We start from the raw sequence: 22,726 nt of genomic DNA, 5'->3' as shown, positions 1-22,726 counted from the left end.
CCCTGGCCATTAGTCCATGGACGGTAATATTACAAATATTAGCGCGGCTCCATCATTTAGGGATCTTTGGAAGGCGTCACATTGAAACTCATCCACCTAACACCTTGTAGGGTAATTTTTCTTCAGCTTTTTTAAAGTTAACCCCCGGTGTCGCCGCATTTTCTCGCACACAGCTGTGTGGCCATTTTAAAAAATGCCGTTCGGCTCCCACACGCCTCTATGGCCTTGTACGGCTTACGTGACTCATTCCCCTTTCCCGCCATGTGCGCGACTTCCTTATTTTGGCATCGAGCACGCGTCACGTGTTTCACGGCAGGATTCCTACTAAAAGCAATCCGACCAATCAACGTTCGTGGTTGGTCCGGGACGCTCAACGCGTCTGGGCGGGGCTATCGTTGTGACGTAGTGCCAGTACTGGCTGCGGGCGCCTGGGGTGAGTGTGTTAGCGGGTCATGTCAGTGGAGGGCGCAGCTGGCGGAGCTGTGAGGAGACCCCAACACCTCATGTAAGTAGAAGCCAAGCGGCTTTTTCTGTCACAGTGAGCCGCTTGGAATGGGCAGAATCCGCTGTGCAAATGTGGAAGTGTGTGACTGGAGCGCTTCCTGTGCTTGTGATTCATGGTGGGGTCACTGAGCAGCTCGGCATTGTCTATTTGTGAGGCGGGGGGAGGGGTATGTGGGCTGGTTGGGTCCTATACGGCGTTGAGTTCCTCTCTCGGTGTTCATTCATTGGGGACATTGGCTTCCATGGCATTGTATGGGTGCTATGGTATTGCAACCAGGACCCGGATGTAGTCACGTGGGGTTTGTTTGTCACAAGCAAGGGGTGTGATCTACACATACATACAACATGGATACAATATAGATACAACATGGATATAGCATAGATATAGTATGGACACAACATGGATACACATACATACACCATGCATATAGTATGGATACAATATAGATCCAACATGGACATAGTATGGACACAGTATGGACACAGTATGGATACACATACATACACCATGGATACAATATAGATCCAACATGGACATAGTATGGACACGACAGATGCAGTGTGAAAGTAATGACATTCATGGAGGGCTTTTCCTTCTACCCAGGATTTTGTAACAGAAAAAATATCATTATATACCTCCCCCACCTTCTAGTTTGTAAGTTCTTGGTGGCAGGATCCTCTCCTCCTGTGTCACTGTCCGTATCTGTCTGTCATTTGCAACCCCTATTATTGTACAGAGCTGCCAAATATGTTGGAGCTATATAAATCCTGTATAATATTATTATTATTATATATTGTAAGATAGGTAAAGCTTTGGATTGAATAGGGAAGAATTAGTGTGTCTCCCCCTAGAGAATGTTACTTGGTCATTTTGAGCTGTGATCATTGTCATTAGAACTAAAAGTGATGGAAATCCAAATGTTACAGGTTTCACCAGTGAGTTTATCTTTATATATAGGAGGAGGACACCTTCTCCAGTGATCGCTCTTTAATTGGGCAGCTCCCCTTACTTTGTAGAGATTTCCTTTCACTTTTTGTTTAGTGGAAATGCATGTGAAGGGAAATCTCCAAAAAAATGGATGCAGAGATCAGAAAATGTAACTGGTCGTTTTTCATCTTTCATTTTGCTGTCCATATCTACACTTGTGTGTTTGAACAGCCCCAAGCAAATTTTTCATAAAGCCAAACTAAACAGAAAAACAAAAAAGTCACACCTTTAATCCTGCAGAACCTTTGATCGCGCTGGACCTTTCCTCGATTGGGTCCCGCACCTTTCTAAAATTTTTCGTCACAGTGCAGCGGAAGTGCTGGGCGCCACCATCTTTCCTCCTCTCATTTCTTCTGGATACGTGACCCGATCTTGCACTGTGCAGGTGTGAGATAAAATAGAGAACCAATCTAAAGCTGCGTACACACCTGCAATTTTTCTCGTTGGAAAGGATCTTTCACGATCCTTTCCAACGAGAAAAGACTGCACGATGCATGAACGATGCTGTACATACAGCACCGTTCATGCTTTATGGAGAGGGGAGGGGGAGAGCGACGGAGCAGCACCCTGCTGCGCGCTCTCCCCTTCCCTTTCATTAGGATCGGTCGTCGTCCATCGTCCATGGATCCGCCAGGACGGTCGTCGGACGATGGACGACACCGACTGTACACACGGCAGATTTTCGCCCGATAATTGGCCGATGCCGATTATCGGGCGAGAAAAATTTGCCGTGTGTACGCAGCTTTAGTGTGTAAGAAAATGCCCCTTTTGCGCATGCCCGAGATCAATTTGCAGCCAGGAGCCTCCTGGTATGCATGATGTTAATATCCCAGAAGGCTCTGCGCACCTATTTTAGTCTTGTGTGCGTTTAAAAAAAATAAAAATAAACTTTATATAAAAAGGGTTGTCTACCCTTTTATGTTAAATACAAACTTTTAGTTTAGGTATGAGTTTTAATGAGGTACAGAAGGCTTAGAACAACGCCTACTGCTGTGCACCCTTTTGGAAAGATTTTTTTTTCAGGTGAATCAAAGTGAGGGGAAATTCCCCTAATTAGGATTTTTTTTCGTCTTTATTATGATATTTATATTGCTTTATGCTTCAGAAGTATATCTGTACTTAGTGCATTTTGTTTTACCTTTTATATTGTTTTTTAATAGCTGTTTATGTTCTTCATGAACTCCACCTGACACTTCTTTGACCTGTTACATTGTTTCTTTAATGAATTCAGTATTGGTATCTGAGTTGTCATTGAATTTTTGATTTGTAATGTTCACAGAGGGGCCCTCTTACTGAAGTTCCCATATAAGGACATGTGATACTTTTTTTTAATTGTGTGCGTGGGGGGGGGTCTCTATAGTTCTCTACCGATAAAACTATTCACCAATCTATTCTGTCTTTCCTTCCCTTCTAGATTTCTGTTGCTAAAATAAATATTTTTACCCAGCACACAATCTGAGGAATGAAGTTCAAATTCTCTTTTATTCTACTGTGAAAACAGTTAAGTATGTTATATTGGTTTCAGTGTTTTTTTTCAAAATCTAGCGACATGGCCTGAGCTGAGTGAATGTGATGTAATCTATATACAAAGACAAGGATCTGAGCAGTTTGCCAACTCTTCTGCAGCCAAAACCGACTGAGATGTGTAGAGATTTTACCCTTTGTCTGCTTTTTAAGGTTCAGTGATAGCATATTGTGCTGGGAGTCACCACAACACATATGCTTTTTAAAGCAAAACTAAACCCTGAAATACTTGCCTGTGCTTTTTTTCTCACAGGGCACAGCCATCTTCTTTCTATTTTTCCTGTTAATGATCTTTGGCCATCTTGATAGTCCAGACTGGGATGACATACCTTTTGTAGGAGTTCTTTCATTCCTGGCATGCGCAGGGGAAGCCAGGATTATTATTACACAGTGTTTATTATTATTACACAGTATATAGCACCAACATATTACGCAGCACTGTACAAAGTCCAATTAACCTAACTGCATGGTTTTGGAATGTGGGAGGGAACCAGAGGATACCCACACAAGCACAGGGAGAACTTGCAAACTCCATGCAGATAGTGTCCTGGCTTAGATTCGCACCTGGGACCCAGTGCTGCAAAGGCAAAGTGCTAACCACTGAGCCACCATGCTACCCGATTGGATTGTTGGGTCTTCTGGCAACCAAAGCTAATTCTGCACATGCATAGCTTTGCCAGACACCCAGCGTTCAGGCAGGTAGGAGGGATAATTGCGGAAGGAACATCCCATATCTCTGCAATAATGCCCTGTTTGATCATGGAAACTTTGTAAAAGTTTAGTTCCACTCTAAGGGCAATTTACACTATAGTGTGTTGTGGTGGGACACATTGGTTCGTTAGACCTTAATGCCTGTTGTACTTTAGGTAGAGGGTAGGAGTCAAACCCTGTGTTTATTTTCTTACATTCAGATCTTTGTGGACTGAGAGTTCCAATTACTTCAGAACTGTTTATGTATTTCAAGAATGGTAATATTGACCATTTTAAATTTTGCAAAATTTACTGAATGTGTTAAATGGCATTCACAGACTGGTCACATATTGATTGTGCCAAAGAAGATTGGCAATCTAAAGACCAAAATATAAACCTTTTTTACAACTAAAAACACTAAACCTGATCAATGTGATGTTACTGACTGCTGCATTTCCTGTACAGATTTCTCTGTATTTGTTTAGATAAAATATTTTCCCAGTTGTGTGCATTCTTAGAACTTTGTGTTTTTTTGACAGATGTATCACAAGAGGAGGTACCGGAGTCCCGAGGAGATTCGTGAATGGAAACGAAGGAGAAGGTCCCCAAGCTGGGGGAACAATGATAGATATAAACCTAAAGAGCATTGGAGATCCCCACGAAGGTCTCGTTCCAGGAGGTACATAGAACATATCTGTGCAGACATCACTGGTTTATGTAGCGTGTTGTTTATTAAAAGTTTCTCGTGGCCTTTCAGTCAGGGTCACCTAACGTTTTTAACCCTAAAGCTTCCAAACATAATAGTGAATTTCAATGGTGCGTAGTGTTTTCCTGGAAAATCAGAATAGTTTGTATTATTTATTGTACAGCTCTGCATAATTTGTTTGTGCTATAAATACAGTTTAATAATAATTATTAGACATTCTCATATAGTCATCATTTTATATTCCTGGGAGGGAACTTTTATCAAAGAGAGAATTGTTTGTTTTGAATATTTAATTCACATCTTTGTTGTTAAGGTTAAACAATGAAAATAGTTTAAGGTGACACATTTAAATTCCACATTCCTATGCAGGGTTAGGGTAAATGGTGAAGGAAAGAAAACAACAAAGTAATTTAAAATATGTGAATGTATATTTGACTCAAATGTGTATTACTACTTTGAATATTGGTGGTTATAGAAGATAAATAGTCATTATGACTGTTAAGTTAAATGGCATGGTTTATGGCAACAAGTCCACAAACTGGGATGTTATTTTTTTTTTTTTTTTTTTTCAACTAAAGGGAGAAGTCTAAGTGATATAGATAGGAAATGGGATTTCAAAAAGGAAGAGAGAACAAAATTGGTTCTAAAAGTAAAGTGGAGGAGAGGGCAGATGGGAAGGAAGGATCAGAAATAGAAAGGCATCCCATCCTTGGCATGGTTTTCAAATTACAGATTCAATCCAATTTACTTATTACTGATTGTTTTCAGAGAATTTATATTCCACTCAGGAATTTCATATCTTAAGGAAGTTAGCGTGGTAGCTCACGTCATGGCTAGTTACCTTCTGTAACATGTAATTAGTCACAAACAGGGCTAGATTTATACTTTTAATTGAGATCCAAAAGGGTCCCAAGCCTATGAAAGGATTTTTTTTTATTTATTTTTTTAATAGGGTTAAATATTTTTTGATACTGGACCCTTTAAAAGGCTTGGGACATTTGTTGATAGAAAAGGAGGGAAGAGAGCATGTGTCTCCCCTCTCTTCTCTGGAATTTGGCTGGGCAAAGGTTGCAAGGGCCATTGTTGGGAGAAGGACCCCATTCCCGCAATGTGACTCCTGATTTGTGAGGATGTTACTGGAATCTGCAAGGTTTTTTTTTCTATTGTGTTGTGCCTTTATTCTTAGGGATTATTGAAGTTCTGATACGAGCACCTCTAGCTACAGGCCCGCACCAGATGCTTTTGTCAGGAATAGTGAACTCCTGTCGGCAGAGCAGCATCCTTTCTCCTGCGTTGCCTGAAATTTGATGTAATAAAATGTATTGAGTTCCAGAGGGACTTTATTTTTTATTTTTTGCAAAGCCTCTGACTAGAAGACAAGGTGCTGCTCCTCTTGTTGATAGTGCCCAAGTTAATGGCAATGGTAGCGTAGCTGAAATCGAGCCCTGGTCTTAAGGGTAGTTGAGAATGTTATGTGGGTACAAAATATTTATTACATTATTACATAGTTGGAAAATACCCAAAGATGTCCACACATTTAATTGCTCTTCAATGATTGTTATACAAGGTCCTTCTCTAATTTCACAAAATAATTAAGATGAGGTTAGAAAAGGTAAACTGTGAAAACACAAATGTAGAATAGCAGTAGTGGTGCTTATATATTTTTCTGTCCTCGGAGGATTCCCTAAAAATAAACTTCTTAAATTGGTTCATCACCTTTCATCTCTTATACCTCACTTTTGGTCAGTAAGGCCAACCTTTTAGGGTTGTGGACTACTACTTGTCTTTATACCACATCTCATACCTTGAAACCCAAGGGCTTCTTATGAAGATTGTAAAAGGTACATGTACTAAGTTCAGTTTTTAATAGATTCGGGGTCATCTCCTTCTCCCGTGTTTGTCATTTGCAAGCCCTATTTAATGTACAGCGTTTTGTAATACGTTGGTGCTATATAAATCCTGTTGATAATAATTTTCTTCTTTATTGGTATTTTTCTCAACAGGAGGGAGGCTTACTGGAGGAAGTCATACAAGACACGATCCAGAGAAGTGAGTCTCACTGGCAGTCTGTCATCTCAAAGTGAGCATTACTTTAGACAGTCATATGCACTGGGGAAGGCAAGGACTGGGAAACGATATAATGGAACTTCTCACAGACACCGCTCTAGGTCAGGCAGCTACTCTTCCTCGGTGAGTATTGAGGATATGGGTGAGTGATATGTAGCTACTAATACTGTTATTTTTAACTTTTAGAGTTTAAAATTCAGTGTAGTGTGTAGGTTCTAATATGCATCTATACTTTTATCAGGATACAGGGCAGTTAGATCATATGTTGTAGCATTTTATTCTGTTGAGTAGCAAAATGAAAATGGCAGCTTTTGTCTCTATAATCAGAAGCTCTCAACACTGCTCTGTACCTTTACAAATGGTACAGGTATTCATAATGGCTAAATTTAGTTCCGTCTTAACACTAGTTTTTACAAAATGAATTTTCTTTATCTAAATCCTGAACTGTAATGTTTCCAGATGGCGTTTTGGATCTGATCGCCAGCCATTGTATTTTGATGGCTGACACTTTGTAAAGCATGTCAAACCCAATAGATGCACACAACATAAGCGCACATTTATTCACCTATAAACATTGATGTAAATTTTTTTTTTTAAAGGTTAGTTTGTGTAGATTTTATTTTTATTCTTTTTGATTCAGATCGGCTTCAATGCTGAGCTGTCTCTAACCTGCACGTCTCCCTTTGCAATATCCCCTATCATTCTATGTTTTTATATGACTGCACACCCCTCAATCTACACCGACTTGGACCTGTGTCTTCTAAATGTAACCACCTCCCCGGTTTCTAACGGCAATGGATGATACACCTTGTGGCTGTTGGGCGTACAGAAGAGTCAGCGAAGTGCTAAGAGCAGCCAGAATGTAGAAGATGACAAGGAAGGGCACCTGGTGTGCCGGACTGGAGATCGCATCCTGGAGAGATGTACTGACTCCTCTTCCGTAAATCTTTATCCCTTCTACTCTCCCCCAGCTTTACCCTCTGTTTTTCTCCCTATTATAGAACTGTAGGGCGGACTGATGTATAGACAGCCAATTGCACAGTATATGTTTGAAACAGACCATTCCCTTCACTACTGTGCAGAGCAGCAGAGCTCCTGCTTCAGAGCAGCTGTATTGGTTTACATAAGCAGTGGCATATACATTTGGGGCTAGCGCAGAAAATTGCCGTTTTGTTTCTAGTCCACTGAATTGAATTAAGCTGAATGTGTGTATATATAAAATGAATGTAACCAATAGTAAATTTCTTTCCTTTCCTTTCGCCTTACTTATAGAACATGTTTTTATTATTCTACTGTTCTTTGGTAGAAAGTGTTAGTTTGTAATTTTACTAGGGCCTTCAGTAGCATGCCAGTTTCTAATATTTATTAAAATCCTGTGGCAGTTTATAGTAATGGAATAGCTGGACTCTGGAAATCTGCCTAGCAGTGAAGGAGGTGACTGGTCTGCTGCAGAACCTAATTTTCACTACTTTGTTTAAAATCTATAACTCATTTTGTCTTGCAGATGAAATAGTGGGAGATCTAGGAGAAGGAACATTCGGTAAAGTGGTAGAGTGCCTGGACCATGACAGGTTTGTACAAGTAGCTGTCGGACTTTTCAATGCCAATTTTCTCCCTGTGATTTTACTGAATGCATCATTGTATTGCTTACAGAGGGAAGACTTCTGTTGCTCTGAAAATAATACGGAATGTGAAAAAGTACAGGGAGGCAGCCTTGCTGGAGATTAATGTCTTAAAGAAGATCCGGGAACAAGACCAAGAGAATAAGTAGTAAGAAATGTATTATTTATTTATTTTCAACCATTTTATGCAAAAATCATTTTAGGTTTCAAAAATCTGTTCAACTAAAATGATCTATTTATTTGTTTAGCCTTCCATTTTACTTTAAAGTGACATTGCAAATGTAATTTGGCACATTACACCCCTTGTAACCACTGGCATTAACAGACTAATTTGTCTATAGTGAAGCTGCCATTAAAATTTTATGATTCACATGACTAAGGAATATCGGCTTTACAAAACTGCTCTGGGGTTTAGGTATTAAATGTTTAACTACAAAATTCTTTTCCACATTGACCAATCAAAATCCTTTTTTTTTTTCGTTTTCTGCTTTGCAATGTAGAAATTACAGTTGAAAGATTATTTTATAAAGTGTCGTAGCCCCGTATTTTTCTTCCACCATGTTAGTGGCTCATTACAGTCTAATCATATGAAAAGTCTTTGCACCATAAGTATATAGTTTGAAAATATAATATATAATTATATTAAACAATTAATAATATCTCCAGACTTAGAGCCAACATATGTCCCTAATAATCCAACTAGTGTTTAACTAAATTAAAGCTACGCAAGGGGTAAACATAAATATTTCACAAAAAAAGCACAGTTTACTGTTTTAAACCCAACAATGACAGATTCTCTTTATGATTGGGCCATCTGACCATGGCTTAATTTTGTGCAACGGATTTCTCTCACATTTTTAAGGTTGCACAAATTTATTGCTTTACGGAACTTATGTACGAGCACACTACTCTGCTGTAACATTTTTCTTTGTAGGCGAGTAACCCTTATTGGATTGGTTTACCCTCTAGAGCAGTGTTTTTCAACCGCTGTTCCGCGGCACACTAGTGTGCCTTGAGAGATCTTCGGGTGTACCGTGGGAAATTATCCAATTTCAGTTAATTGGTCCCAAAATGATTTATTTACTGCAAAAAATTTGTATACATTTGTCTATACCAGCGATGTATAGTGATAGGCAGAACCAAAAAAAACTCTTCCACTAGATGGCAGCAGGTAGCTAATTTACATGTCTGACTTTTTGGTGGTGTTCCGTGGGATTTTTCTAATTGTAAAATATGTGCCGCGACTAAGAAAGGTTGGGAAACACTGCTCTAGAGCAGGGGTAGGCAAACTTTTATGGCCACTAGGCCATTTCAGGGATGGGCGGGAGTACATTAGGCCAGATGTGTTCCGCCCTAATGGCTCTGCTCCCAACAGGGAATGCCCCTTGAAGTAAAATCCTTCTCCTCCCCATGCAGGAGAAGAGGGATTTACCTTCAGGGAGCATTCCCTATTTACAGCAGTGGCGGAGGTATCGGGCCTGCTGCGGTTTTAATATATATTTTCATCAACCTGTCCTAGCCTATAATGTTTTGAAAATATAGCTAAATAAAGTGCAGGAACTCTGTGTTGGCTAGATCCCTATTGGATCTATTCCTAGGTGGCGGCTCCGGTAGTTCCTAACGCCCCCTGGCAGATCCGGCCGGCAACCTGCAGCTCCGGAGCCACGGGTTGCCGGCCGGCAATAGGCAGGATCGGCCAAAGGGGCGTTAGGCCGGAACGAACTACCGGCTAGGCTGTATCTGGCAGGACCCCTGCTCTAGAGCTAAAGACCGCTATCTCTGATGGAAGAAGCTGCACATATGCATTCTTAGCCTACTTGCCAAACACTAAAATCTTGGACTTCGATTACCTAATGCTAATTACCTAATTAGAAAGTTTCCCTATTTATTGGAAACTTTGTAATTGTCTTCTGAAGTGTTTGATGTTCCAAAACTACAGACAGATCAAAATCTCTTTATGAATTGACCAGGTTGTGTAATGAAAATTTATGTATTTTATTTTTTTCAAAGCTTGTGTGTGTTAATGCGGGATTGGTTTGAATATCATGGACATATGTGCATTGCCTTTGAGCTCCTAGGAAAAAGCACATTTGATTTCCAGAAAGAGAACAACTTTCTTCCATATCCACTATGTCAAATTCGGCACATAGCCTACCAGGTTTGCAACGCAGTTAAATGTAAGTATAAATAACACATTTTGTGATGTACGTTAATGTCAATTTTCTTTTAAATATATATTTTCATAAACCTGTCCTAGCCTATAATGTTTTGAAAATATAGCTAAATAAAGTGCAGGAACTCTGTGTTGGCTAGATCCCTCTTGGATCTATTCTCAGGCTGTACATGAAGCCAATGTCCAGCTTGCTCTTTATCCTGGGGTTAAGCTTTGCAATTTTGATGGGACAACAGAGGCTCCACTTTTTCCAGCATATTATACTCCTCTTTTTTCCCCAACCATTAAAAGACATTATCAACAAAATATATTTGTCTAAAACAATTGACCAGTAGTCTGCCATTGTTAGTATATTATATAATGTAATATTTTATTAGATAATATACTATATACTAACATTTTAAACATATAGTATAATTCAGGACAAGCTATTGCAAGCTTGGTATTCAAAAATCCACTGCTAGTTCCTGGCGGAGGCTGGGTGATTTTGGCGGCGGCTGGGTGATTTTGGCGGCGGCTGGGTGATTTTGGCGGCGGCTGGGTGATTTTGGCGGCATGATCTTGTAATGTGTTGTGAAAAGATTTCATAAGAGAATTGTTTCTAAGAAACTAGAGAGATTCCACCCTATCACTGTTTTGAGAAGTGTGGACACATTAGGATTATGGTGGTGATGAATTATTAGAAAAAAGAGGCTGGTCTCTGTTCTTCATTATTAACAGATATTGCCAATCTGGGTACTTCCGTGTCCTGCACAGCATGCTAATAAATTCTGTTTGGCAATTGAAAGATGGGGTGGGGCTTATTGTCTGCCTGGGTAAGGGTCAATTCAAACCTATTAGTTAAAGCCTTGTGTACAGCCTGGACTTTGTTACATTGATCTCTGTTTCATTCCTAACAACTTGAAGACACTACACAAGTGCCTGTCTTCCAACATGCACACCCTTACTTTTTTAACCTATCCTGGTCAATTTAAATGGGTGATCCTTTAAAAGCATCATTGCAAACAGAACTATGCTAAAATGACAGAAAACAAATGTTTACTAGTGAAATTGACCCAAGGTTGTGTACGTTCAGATTAGTAATGAGCTTAGGTTATAAGCATTAACCTATGCACGTTAAAATTGAGTTTAATAGTGTGAGATTTTGGTGATTTAAAAAAAAAAAAAAAAATTGAATGATTTGGCCTTATGTAACAGTTATGTTTAACCCCCTAACCGCTAAGCCCGTAATTTCTCGCACTAAATATTTTTGCTCTTTTGGTTAACCCCGTATTTTTTCGCCTACACTAAAATCCCCACTTACCTGGTCCCGCTGTGCTAATCCAGCGCTGGTTCCATGTTCCAGCGTCGGTTCCATGTTCCAGCGTCGGTTCCATGTTCCAGCGTCGGGTCCATGTTCCAGCGTCGTCCTCCAGCGTCGGGTGTCCCTCTCCTTAAAAGAAAAAAGCCGGCCGGCTTAGAGGAGAAAGCCAGCTGGCTTTCTTTTCTAAGCCAGCCGGCCTCCTCTCCCTGTCCCTATCCCTGTGCCTCTCCCTGTCCAGCGTCGATCGCTGGAAAAAAAAAAAAAAAAAATACCTTCTCCCTCCGCTCCTCCGGACACGTCTGTCCTCTTCGGTGTCCAGCCGGCGAGTGCAGAGACGATCACCGGGGTTTCCCGGTGACGTCGCTGCGTGCGTCGGCGTGGGAGGGAGGCGGGGCGGCAAATTCAAAATTTTGCATTGAGTTCCTTTGTATTGAACTCAATACAAAAAAGCTGTATTGAGTTCAATACAAAGAAATCCTTATATAATATATATATAATTGTATTATATATATATTATATAAGCTACTGTACATTACATTTTACACTTTTTTTATTTAACTTTTTTTAGTTTTTAAAGATTTTTTTTGTTTTTTTTTTATGTTTTATAAAAAAAAAAAAAAATGTAATTATTAAATTTATAAAATTTTGGACATATTTTGGTGAGTTATGCGGTAATTCGGTGAATTAGAGCCTACAATCCAAAATAAATTTCCATGCAAAAAATGTAACACTTTTTGCATGGAAGTTTGGAAAGAATTAGAATACCCGGCATTTGCGTACGCGTCCCTCGGCGATTCCTGATGATGCGCGTGCGTGCGCCCGTCGATGAGAGTCGTAGCGGAAAATTCAAATTTTTTGTATTGGATTTAATACAAAGTCCTGTATCCAATCCAATACAAAATAATAGAAAATATATTTATGTGGTTTTGTCTATAGGTATGTGACGGACACTAGGGAGGTGTTTTAGAAAAATATATTACTATACATTATACCGAATTATCGCATTTTCAGTATTTTTCATTTATTTATGTGTTCTTGTTTAAGCTGATTTTTGTGTTTTTCCTTTAATTTTATTAAAAGTTTTTTTTTTTTTTTTTTACATGATTGTGTGTTTCAAACATTTTTTATATTCATGATATCTACTAGAACCCTATTCGGACATATTTCTGTAAGTTACAGGTCTACAATTTAAAAAAAAAAATTTCATGAAAACCTGTGACGCTTTTGGAACAGAAATCTAGAAATCAGTTTAACGCTCAGGTGGTTAACACAACGTGTTGCAGTATAGTGCAGCTGTGCATGAGCACCACAGCCTGTGCCTACAACTTGAAAAAACAAAATACAGACCATGGATCATAGCATTGCCACCTTCTCACTAATATGACAAATCTGATGCATGAAATGTACTTCACCTACGGGCTACCACCTCTACAATAAAGGGTAGAGCCATAGATTTGCATATCTGTTCTGGTAAAATACTGTATTGCAGCCAAATAACCAGCATTTTTCAAAAGATTTATCTGCATATTTAGGCTACATATTTGCCTTGTTGTGGTACTTTTTTAAAGGCTGTTTTAGGATGAGCACTGAAATATTACTAGGATAAATTCAATTCACTTCAAGAAGGTTAAAAAGATATATAACATGTCGTGTGTTTTTTTTTTTTTTTTTCTTTTTTTCCCCCTCCACAGTCCTGCATGATCACAAGCTGACACACACAGATCTGAAACCAGAGAACATACTGTTTGTCAGTTCAGAATTCAACACTTCCTACAATGAGAATAAGGTTTGTTTCATGAAAATATGCAGCAAGATTGTATATGTCAATAAACATGTAGAAAGGAAATGCAGAGAGAATGCTTCTGCTGACTAAAATGGAGCTCTAACCTTGAAAGTGACATTCTTTTTCCCAAAAAATGAATTGCAAGTTTATATATATTTAGGCAATGTCTAGATTGTACACCTTAGAGTTAGAAAATAGAGTCATCAAAATGTTCATTTTTATTTGTGTCTCTCTGTAAAGGACCATTCAGATTATCAACAACATGCCTTGCCATTTGAATAGAAAAAAAGTGCATGTCTAATATTTTGTTAGCTCAGTGTTGTTCATAATAAAGCATGATGCATTACCGCTCTGGGAAAGTGCATTGGTTGCCAAAAAAGTTAATGGCTCTGCAGTGCATTAATGCAGGGTTTTAGGAGTGTCTGCATTTATGTTGAGGAGATTCCCCTTACCTAATGTCCTGATACCCTTGTTGGGGTTTCACTGGTGCAATAAATAGTTGTAAACCTTCTGTATTATATTCAGTATGGGTAAAAACTTGGGCCAATATCTCTGTAAAGTGGCAGCAGTGAGTATTCACTAAAGGCTTGTTGATCCTTATAAACCTTTGGACAACATCCTGGTGCTTTTTTTAGCTTCTCACGTTTTGTTAAAGGTTTGACGCAAGATGATTTTATGTAATATAATGTACAGGCACAAAACCATGTTTTTGTAATAGTTCACATAAAATTAAGGATTATTTACATACTTTTATTGCTAATACTACTTTTTTATGTTTTGGTAGAAGTGTGAAGAGAAACAAATAAAGAATTCCAGTATTCGTGTTGTAGACTTTGGAAGCGCCACATTTGACCATGAATACCATACTACCATTGTGGCTACAAGACACTATCGCCCTCCTGAGGTTATTTTGGGTGAGTACTACCTTCATGTGATGAGAATAGTGACCATTCCCTGGATAACTGTAACCCAAGTTAATAAAGTAAATAAAGTGTGTGTGCTAGTAGTTCATTTGCAGGAAGCTATCAGAGATGGGAAACTATCAGGGGTGATAAACTGGCTACAAATTGACTAATGCCGCCACTAAAACTCTTGGCAGTTTTCACCTTAACAGAGTAGATAAGGTTCGTGCTGAAAAAAAGACTTGTGTCAACATCCTAATACTGGTATCCTCAGGGTTTTCTGCTTTTCCTATTTGTGACCTGTGTTTTTAAATGGTATAAAATTATTAGATTTGTTTAAAATTGATGCTTAATAAGCTGCATACTTTATTCCCATAAAGTCCTATTGCCGTGATTGTAGACTGGTATCTATTCATATGTCTAGTCTGTTTATCTGTTGGTCGAACAGCTGAGTGTTCAATTCGGCAGCTGTTCGACTGAATAGCCCGATATTTTTTTGGGTGATTGAATGCCGAATTCGAACACCATTAAAAACAAATGGGGGGTGAGATTGTTTTTTTTTTTTTTTTTTTTTGTTTTTCAAAACTGTAGAACTGCAAAAGCAATCAGGGTAGCATAGCTGATGGCTCCGCTCCGATTGCTTTTTCAGCCCTAGCGTAACTGTAGTATGTTTTCTTAGATAGTTTTCCCGGTGATTGTGGAAACTGAACTGCAGATGAACTCTTAATGGAGAAACTATTGAGAGTTCATCTGCAGTCACAGCTGATTGAAAGCACTCAAGTGCCTCCTGAAGTTCCCACACTCCCCGGGCTGTACTTACCAATGATAAGTACAGCGCGGTGACTGTGGAAACTGAACTCAGATGAACTCTCAATGGAGAAACTCCATTAAGAATTCATCTGGAGTTTGCTTTTTTTTTTTTTTTCCTTTTCTTTCTTAAACATATTTTTAAACACAAGTCTGTGTTTCCGTGTTTTTTGGGTCAGGTCTGCCCAAATTCAAACTGGTATTTTTGGGTCGAATATAGGGACAACCCAAACTCGAACACCAACACTATCAAATGGCTCGAACATGTCTGTATATAATTTTATTTCATGCATGTTTTGTTTTAATGATATTGCGTTGTTCTTAAGATTTCCTCCCTTTCTTATCTGTAGAGTTGGGCTGGTCTCAGCCATGTGATGTGTGGAGCATAGGATGCATCCTGTTTGAATATTACACTGGCTTCACGCTCTTCCAAGTAAGTCCCTTTTTAGCTAATTTTGAAATGTTTGTTGTAAGGCATTAGAATACTAGTCTGTCTCAAACACTGGGAGTAGACAGCAGACAGCTGGTAGTTTGCATATAGGAAGAAAATACTGTTGTTTTAGTTTACATTATTATGCCTGTGTATGTTATATTTGGTCCTTCTAGAGCTCTGTTTACTAAAATGCAGCAAATGCTAATCTCTATTACAACACTCCTAATTAGGGGATCTGCTCACTTGGAATATATATATATATATATATATATATACCACACAGGCATAGGGCTACTTGTCATTCTATGCCAATGTTGGCCATACTGTTTAAGAGCCATCCACCACACCTGTAATGGCCTTCCTTGTGATCCAGCCAAAATGTGTACATTGGTATTTATCCATTCCTGGGTTGTGTTTTTACTTCTGCTTTTTACATAAAAAGCATTGGCAAGTCCCTGAGTAAAAACAGTAAAATGTGTTACTTTACAAATAAGCCTGCAAACAGGTAAAATTCCAAGCACCTACAAATGTATTAATTCTGCAGAGAGCAAATGCTGAGCTGTTGTGAATAATCCATAGCTCTCCCACTTCCTCATAGTGACTGTTCCTTTCACATTTTTATTACCCCATCACTATGATGTTCTGCCTTACTGGCCAGTAAAATTGTGAAAGATTTTGTCAGCTCCGGACAGCTGCTAGGACAGCAGCCATCCAGGTTGGCATAGTGCACAACCACTGCTGGACTTCACTGGCCTTTAAAGCTTATGCATGGAAAAGTTCTATTACCCTCACTTCTCACTAACCCCCAATAAGGGGATGCTTTCTTCTCACCTAAAGCCGCAGTCACATAAAGTCAGAAACACCCAGGTCTTTTCTTTTACATTTGTTGGGGTTCTTCTTTGGGTTTCCATGTGACTGCCTGTGTGACATGGACACCTATTGGCTATCCAGCAATTATTCTTCCTTTGCAAGACGACTCAACATCCGTGCAAAGGAACTGGGAGGCTTGGCCTGATGAGAGCTGCCACATCATTGGTCCCCCACAGAGTAAACAATGCTGTCAAGAGACTTCCTCAAATGGTTTAGTTGAGTATATCTTGCTAAACGAGGAGGAAAAGGATGGGCGGGTGCTGCAGGTGAAAGTTGTTGCCTGGAAATCTCTTCCTGTCCTTTTACAGGTTAGCAGATTTTCTCCATTTCATAGGGTCAGTGTACTTTATATCCTAGTATTATACCAATTCTGTCTACAGTTATAAATCACAATTTTGAAGGGAAACCAGCAAAACATTTTTTTATAAAAGAAAGATTAGCTCTCAACTGTGAACTAACAGCTTGTAAGCAATTGTATTCATATTATGTACAGTGGATTGACTACTTAATCTGCATTTTCTCTTTCTTTAGACCCATAGCAACCAGGAACATTTGGTAATGATGGAGAGAATTCTTGGGCCATTACCTAGACGCATGGTATATAAAACCAAGTAAGAAAATGCTAATCGGCTACATAAATATATGTAAAAATATTTTAAATATCCATGAGCATCTAAATTTTTTTTGTTTACTAGGAAACAGAAGTACTTCCAGAATGGTGCCTTGATCTGGGATGACACGACTACAGATGGACGATATGTCAGCAAAAATTGCCACCCTTTACGGGTAAGGAGATCTTGAAGACAGATCAGATTTTTCCCAGTACTCCCCACTGTCATTGTAGTAATCTATTAGGGCGATTATAAAAATTCAAACTTCTTTGGGGATTCAAACTTACCCCAAAAAATGGATATTTACATACCACACATCTTACTACATGCTATATTCCTGAAGAAATTGTTTATAAAAGGTATCCTTGAGGGTCTGGTTTTCCTAATCAGGTCAGCTTTCCTAATCCCACAGACCAGTCCCCCTCCCCATTACTGACAACAGTGGGGTGTCATTCCTCCTATTAACAGAAAAGACTGAGCACCAGTCCTCTCGCTGACAAAAAACAATTAGGTGCCACTCCTCCCACTGAATGCCAATGCATGAGGATTTTTTTTTTGAAAGGGCTATGTAATTTGAGTAATAATAAATCTGGATTTTTTTTTTATAAACTATCATATCCTTTTGTTTGATAAACTGTCTTACAAATGTTGGGATTAAAAATAGGAAACCTGTAATTTTGGCTCTCGCCCGCCTATGCATTAGTACTCCTATTGCAGTCTTGGGCAGTAATATCCTGAGTGCTTCCTACTTAGATTTTACCCAAGACCCTTATTTTTTATTAATCATCTGTGTGTTCTACCCTCACAAGTTTGTTCTTGTTTGTGAAATTGATTTATTGTATTTCAGTGGAAAAATGGGAGCTATACAGATTCCATAGATAAATTCCAACGCGTATTGTCACCCTAGCTGGACCAATATTTCTTGGCAGACCTTTATCACTCCCTACTGTCACTATAAGTGCAAGGGTTCAAAGTTCCCAATGCCATTCTACAGTTGGTACTTACATTGGCTGCCCGTGGTATAGCTCCCCTCCCTACTTCTCAAATTTGAGGCTTTTTTTCCTTTCATTTAACTTGGCTCCTATGTTTACTTACCTCTTCATCTCTCCTTGTTGTATTATATATTACAAGGCCTATACTCATTTGTCTCTCATTGCAACTTGAGTACGATCCCTTTGAGTATATTTACCGAGCTCCGTATCTAGCAAATCAGAGGTTTTCTTACAAAACAAATCAATAGTAATGCATAGTTGTAAGTTATTCTTATTACTTGTTTACATGTTTGGCTAAATATTTTGTCATCTGCAGTACTCTCCACATTTCTAAGCTTTTGAAATCTGTTGTTTTTATGATTATCTAAATCTTTTAAATGTTTATTTATATTATAAAATACATTTTATACATATTTATATAATAAAAAGTTTAATATTGAAAATTTGGAATGTATTTGTTTTAGACTTACAAGACTGAAGATTCAGCTGAGCATGCCGAGTTGTTTGACCTTCTACATAAGATGCTGGAATACAGCCCCACACTGAGGATTACATTGAATGAGGCCATTAGGCATCCATTCTTCAGTCACCTGAGCCCTGAACAAAAGACTTTAGGATGCAGAACCTCAAGAGACTTGAGTCGATAGGAAGAAAATAACACTTGAATTCCTTCACTTCCCTGCATTCCTCCAAATCATCTATCCACCAAAGAATATATAAGGACGTATACTTTAAGGGTGGATTTGTAATATTGCATGTTGGGTTTGTAATCAAAACTAGAACTTGTAAATAACATTTCACATTGCTGGCATGTTATTTAAGACTGTCGGATGCCTTATGGTCACTATTGCACACGGGAACTCTGCAAATGAAACAGGAGCCATTGACAAGACACTGTTGAGTGGATATTCACTGTAACTTAGGAGACCAAAACCATTTCCTCTCCTTCATACTGAAGATGCAAAGTATGAGCACCGTGGATGAGCATACATGATCTATATAACATTTTCTATATATTACTCCTATGTATGCATCTATACTTGCAAACTCAGGGATACATGGGGAGGGTTATTCAGTAGTGAAACATCAATGTAATGGTGAACAGAACTTCAGAGCTGTAATATAAGATATGGAATAAATACTGTTGCCTTGTATACTTGGCTCACTGTTGCACATGTAGCATGGTTGGGAGGGATGTTACTGTTTTTGTATAGCTGTTAAAAAATAAAATTTGAATGGTAATACTTTTAATTTTTTTTCCTGTCAAATTTTAATATATGAAATTAACCTGTCAAAAGGCAGTAGCAGTTTCCAATAATGAGTAAACAATACACTGCTTACTTTTGAACTTTTGAAAAGGAAAAATGTTCTCTATTGAGATCCGTGACTGTTAAGGCCAGAAACTGGGATTCCTTAGATGTTTTTCCAACTTCGTTCAATTTCATGCAAATGGGAATTGCAGCTTGAATGCCTTTTCTTAGCTGCTGTATCCCATCTCTTTCAAGCTTTAACATGTACGTACAGATATGCTGTTCTGCATTCCTCAATTGTAACAAATGGTTATGAAGTTGCTGTTACCTTGCTGTCAGCTTAAACCAGTCTGCCCATTCTCCTATGGAATCAACATTTTTCACCCAGAAAACTGCCACTCGCTGGTCATTTCACCTTTTTCTGATCATTCTCTGTAACCCTAGTTATGCATGAAGAAAGCAGATCAGCAGTTTCTGAAATACTCAGACCAGTCCATCTGGCACCACCAGCCATACCCCAAAGTCACTTACATCACCTTTCTTCTGCATGCTCAGTTGGAACGTCATCTTGACAATGTCTACATGCAATGTGTTGCTATGTGATTGGCTGATTAGATATTTGTAGTAGCAAGCAGTTGAACAATTGTAATTGTAAGAAAATGCTGACTTAATTGTCTTATGGTGATGTGAATATACTTTAAATATTGTTAAAGTGGAAACTCTTCTGTCTAGCTGCATCTTGCATCCAATATTTCAAGTCTGCATCAGTCTACCTTAAAGTGTAAGCAAAGGATATTTTTAGTTTTCAATTTTTAGAAAAAATAAAATCCATGACATTTATTAGGAGTAACACCACTGTTGTCCTAAGCACTGAGGAAATGACTCTTTAAATAGGAATCAATGAATAAAAACATGGAAGTCAGCCATACCCTACACAATGGCCTGATTTATGAAAGCTCTTCAAAGCTGGAGGATACACTTTTATCAGTGAAGCTGGGTGGTCCAGCAAACCTGGAATGTATCTGGTTCAAAATAGAAAACATTAAAAAAAAGGCAAATGACTTAAGAAACCCATTCCAAATTTGCTGGATCACCATGATGACGTGTACCCCATCCAGCCTTGGAGAATGTTCATAAATCAGACTATATTAAAAAACATTGGGCCTATTTCAACTTAAGGTCTTTTTTCCATCAATATTTGATTATCAAATAATTATCATAAATGCCTAATTCTTAGTTTGGCCACACATTCAGGTGCCTGAAGAAATACACCCAACACCAAGGCAGAAAGGGATGAGAAATCTTCCAAGCAGCAAGCAAAGTTTATCAACCCCTTCCTATTTTATTAAGAAGACTAAAAGGTTGTGTAGGTATTAGCTATACATACTTTGACAGGTGTTTTTTTTTTAGCTTTGATATTCATCTAGAAAAAAAAACTATTTGTTTTGTCAATACATCAGCATTTACTCATGAGTGTTGGAGATTTGGCTTTGGCTGTTGTGTGATAGCAAATTTAAATATTCTCAAGGTATTATTTCTTAGGGTTGAATGTTCTTGGACTATTTTCTTTTAGGATCAAATGGCAACATCTCTACTGGCTTTAGGTGCACACTTATGGTGAGTTTGTGGTGCATTTACCTCTCTCCTGCCAATAACTGTTGGCCTCTTTGGAGACTCTTCATGGCAGTGTCTTCCTGCAGCAGCTGGGAATAAAGAAGGGGCTGGAGAAGTGCTGCTCTCTGCAACCAGCACCAAGGTTGGAGTAGCTGGGGAGTTGCCAACTCAGAGCCACAGAGGATTGGTGAATTCCTAGGCAGGTGTGAAGCTGACCATTAACACCTGCATCAAAGTTATTGCCAATAATCTGGCAGTCCCAAAGCATTCCACTGCAAGCAAATGAGCTGTTTGCTTCAATTTCAATCCAGAATGTAGCTTTGCCCTGCCACAAAGCAGCATTTCTCAGTGTTGCTCTATAGTGCAATACCTAGGCATAATGCATTTGACTACACTGGCTTTGAGAAAGCTTGCGGCTGCAAAGCCAGTGGAGTTAAGGTAACACATTATTTATATATACGTTTTAAAGGGGTAACAGCTCATATCTGAGACCAGGTGCCTTTTCTGGTGTATACAAAGATCAAACTGACACAAGAATGTATTGAAGTGTAAAACATTGCTAGTAATTGTTGTGCCAACATTTGAATAAAACATGCTGGTTCCTGGAGTAGGGTGTAACAAACATTTTATAAACAGTGTGAGGCTGTTGAGCTAGAAGCAAAGTCTGTACCAGTCAAAGTTTTTCTCCCTAAATTGGCACACACAAACACACTTGTGTAGGAACAGCCCCTAATCCCCACCAGTAATGGAACCTTTGGGCTCTGTAGTAAGCGAGCAAACATTATGTAAAATATAGGCCACAGGGATCTGCACAAGTTCTGGAAGATGAAACAAGGTGCACCTCAAATTTTTTTCTGTCTCATTGCAACATTTTTGCAATAATTCATACATTTACCTGTGAAAGATTTGAGAAGATTCTTTCACCTAAGAGCACATCCAATATATAGAAGCCATTGCAGCTGCTAAACTGGAATGTGATACTCTTACGTAGTTTGTAAACATTCTACATCAGTGTTTCCTAACCAGGGTTCCTTCCAAAGGTTGCTGTGGGTTCCTTGAACCAAGAAAAATTGGTGCCTCTCAGGTCACTTTAACAGTCACCAAGGCTCTTTTGGCTATAGAAGGATGACATTATTCCTATTGACCAGCAATGTAAGAGATATTCTGCCCACTGACCACCTCCGTAATGTGCTGTGAATATAGTAATTATAGGAGGGGTTCCCTGAAGACCTGAAAGTTATTTTAAGGATTCCCTCATGTTAAAAGGGAGAGAAAGAGCTGGAGCATGGCTAACTCCTCAGATTAATTATCCTGAGGTAAAGAGAAGGGTCTCCTGTACACTCACACACAAGAAACACACAGCTCTCAACACTGATTCTACGGAAATGTTCAAAACATTTGGTCGCTATGGATTAGGAAAATTCTTCCTCCATCCTTTGATCGTTCTTTACTTCACCTTTAATGATGCTGTATTTTGTCTTTTATTCTATACAACCTTCATCCCCTCCCTCTCCCCTTTTCCTTAAATTAGGCCACCCCTTCCTTCCCCATGTATTTGTCTTCAACAGTTTGGCCTTTTCCCCCCTAACATTAGATGCACCAGGTGATTTTTTTTATTTAGATTGATACCTCCTTGTATATGTTGTACCCCTTTATCATTTTCAATTTATTTAATGAATTGTTTATTTAGTCTTACCTGACAATGCCCTGTTTATCTTGTAATTCCAATAAAAATTTATTTAAAAAAAAAAAAAAAAAAAAAAGGGGGAGAGAAAGGTTGTTCCACATCCAGAATTTGTTATAGAATGTGTTGGATATTATGAATTACAAGAATTGAGACGATCCAAATATGTTAAAGATAAAAAAAACACAAAACACACACGCAAA

At 38.6% G+C, this 22,726-nt stretch overlaps 1 protein-coding gene across 2 annotated transcripts; it reads left to right on the top strand.

Moving 5' to 3' along the window:
* Positions 1-365: 365 nt before the first annotated feature.
* On the top strand, positions 366-19,226 carry CLK3 (CDC like kinase 3). 2 transcript variants are annotated; one of them, XM_072402196.1, is made up of 14 exons: positions 366-505; positions 2,907-2,992; positions 4,246-4,385; positions 6,416-6,602; positions 7,309-7,402; positions 7,984-8,050; positions 8,133-8,249; positions 10,112-10,278; positions 13,269-13,363; positions 14,145-14,274; positions 15,420-15,502; positions 16,904-16,983; positions 17,068-17,158; positions 18,440-19,226. In XM_072402196.1, the coding sequence occupies exons 3-14, from the start codon at positions 4,246-4,248 to the stop codon at positions 18,620-18,622; spliced, it is 1,434 nt and encodes a 477-aa protein (XP_072258297.1). In that variant the 5' UTR covers positions 366-505; positions 2,907-2,992; the 3' UTR covers positions 18,623-19,226. The 2 variants fall into 2 exon arrangements, with proteins under 2 accessions (XP_072258297.1, XP_072258298.1); XM_072402197.1 differs by having other exon boundaries at positions 2,907-2,997.
* The last annotated feature ends 3,500 nt before the right edge of the window (positions 19,227-22,726 follow it).

Source organism: Pyxicephalus adspersus, chromosome 2 (genome assembly GCF_032062135.1).
Source record: "Pyxicephalus adspersus chromosome 2, UCB_Pads_2.0, whole genome shotgun sequence".
NCBI lineage: Eukaryota > Metazoa > Chordata > Amphibia > Anura > Pyxicephalidae > Pyxicephalus > Pyxicephalus adspersus.
The sequence above is the reverse complement of the archived record's forward strand: the minus strand, read 5'-3'. Positions and strand labels throughout refer to the sequence as shown.

Bases quoted from the DNA above. Each gene is read 5' to 3' on its own strand.
- CLK3 (XM_072402196.1), top strand. From the start codon at position 4,246: ATGTATCACAAGAGGAGGTACCGGAGTCCCGAGGAGATTCGTGAATGG. The intron at 8,051-8,132 runs GTTTGTACAAGT...TATTGCTTACAG, and splicing joins GAGTGCCTGGACCATGACAG to AGGGAAGACTTCTGTTGCTC. The intron at 17,159-18,439 runs GTAAGGAGATCT...TATTTGTTTTAG, and splicing joins AAAATTGCCACCCTTTACGG to ACTTACAAGACTGAAGATTC.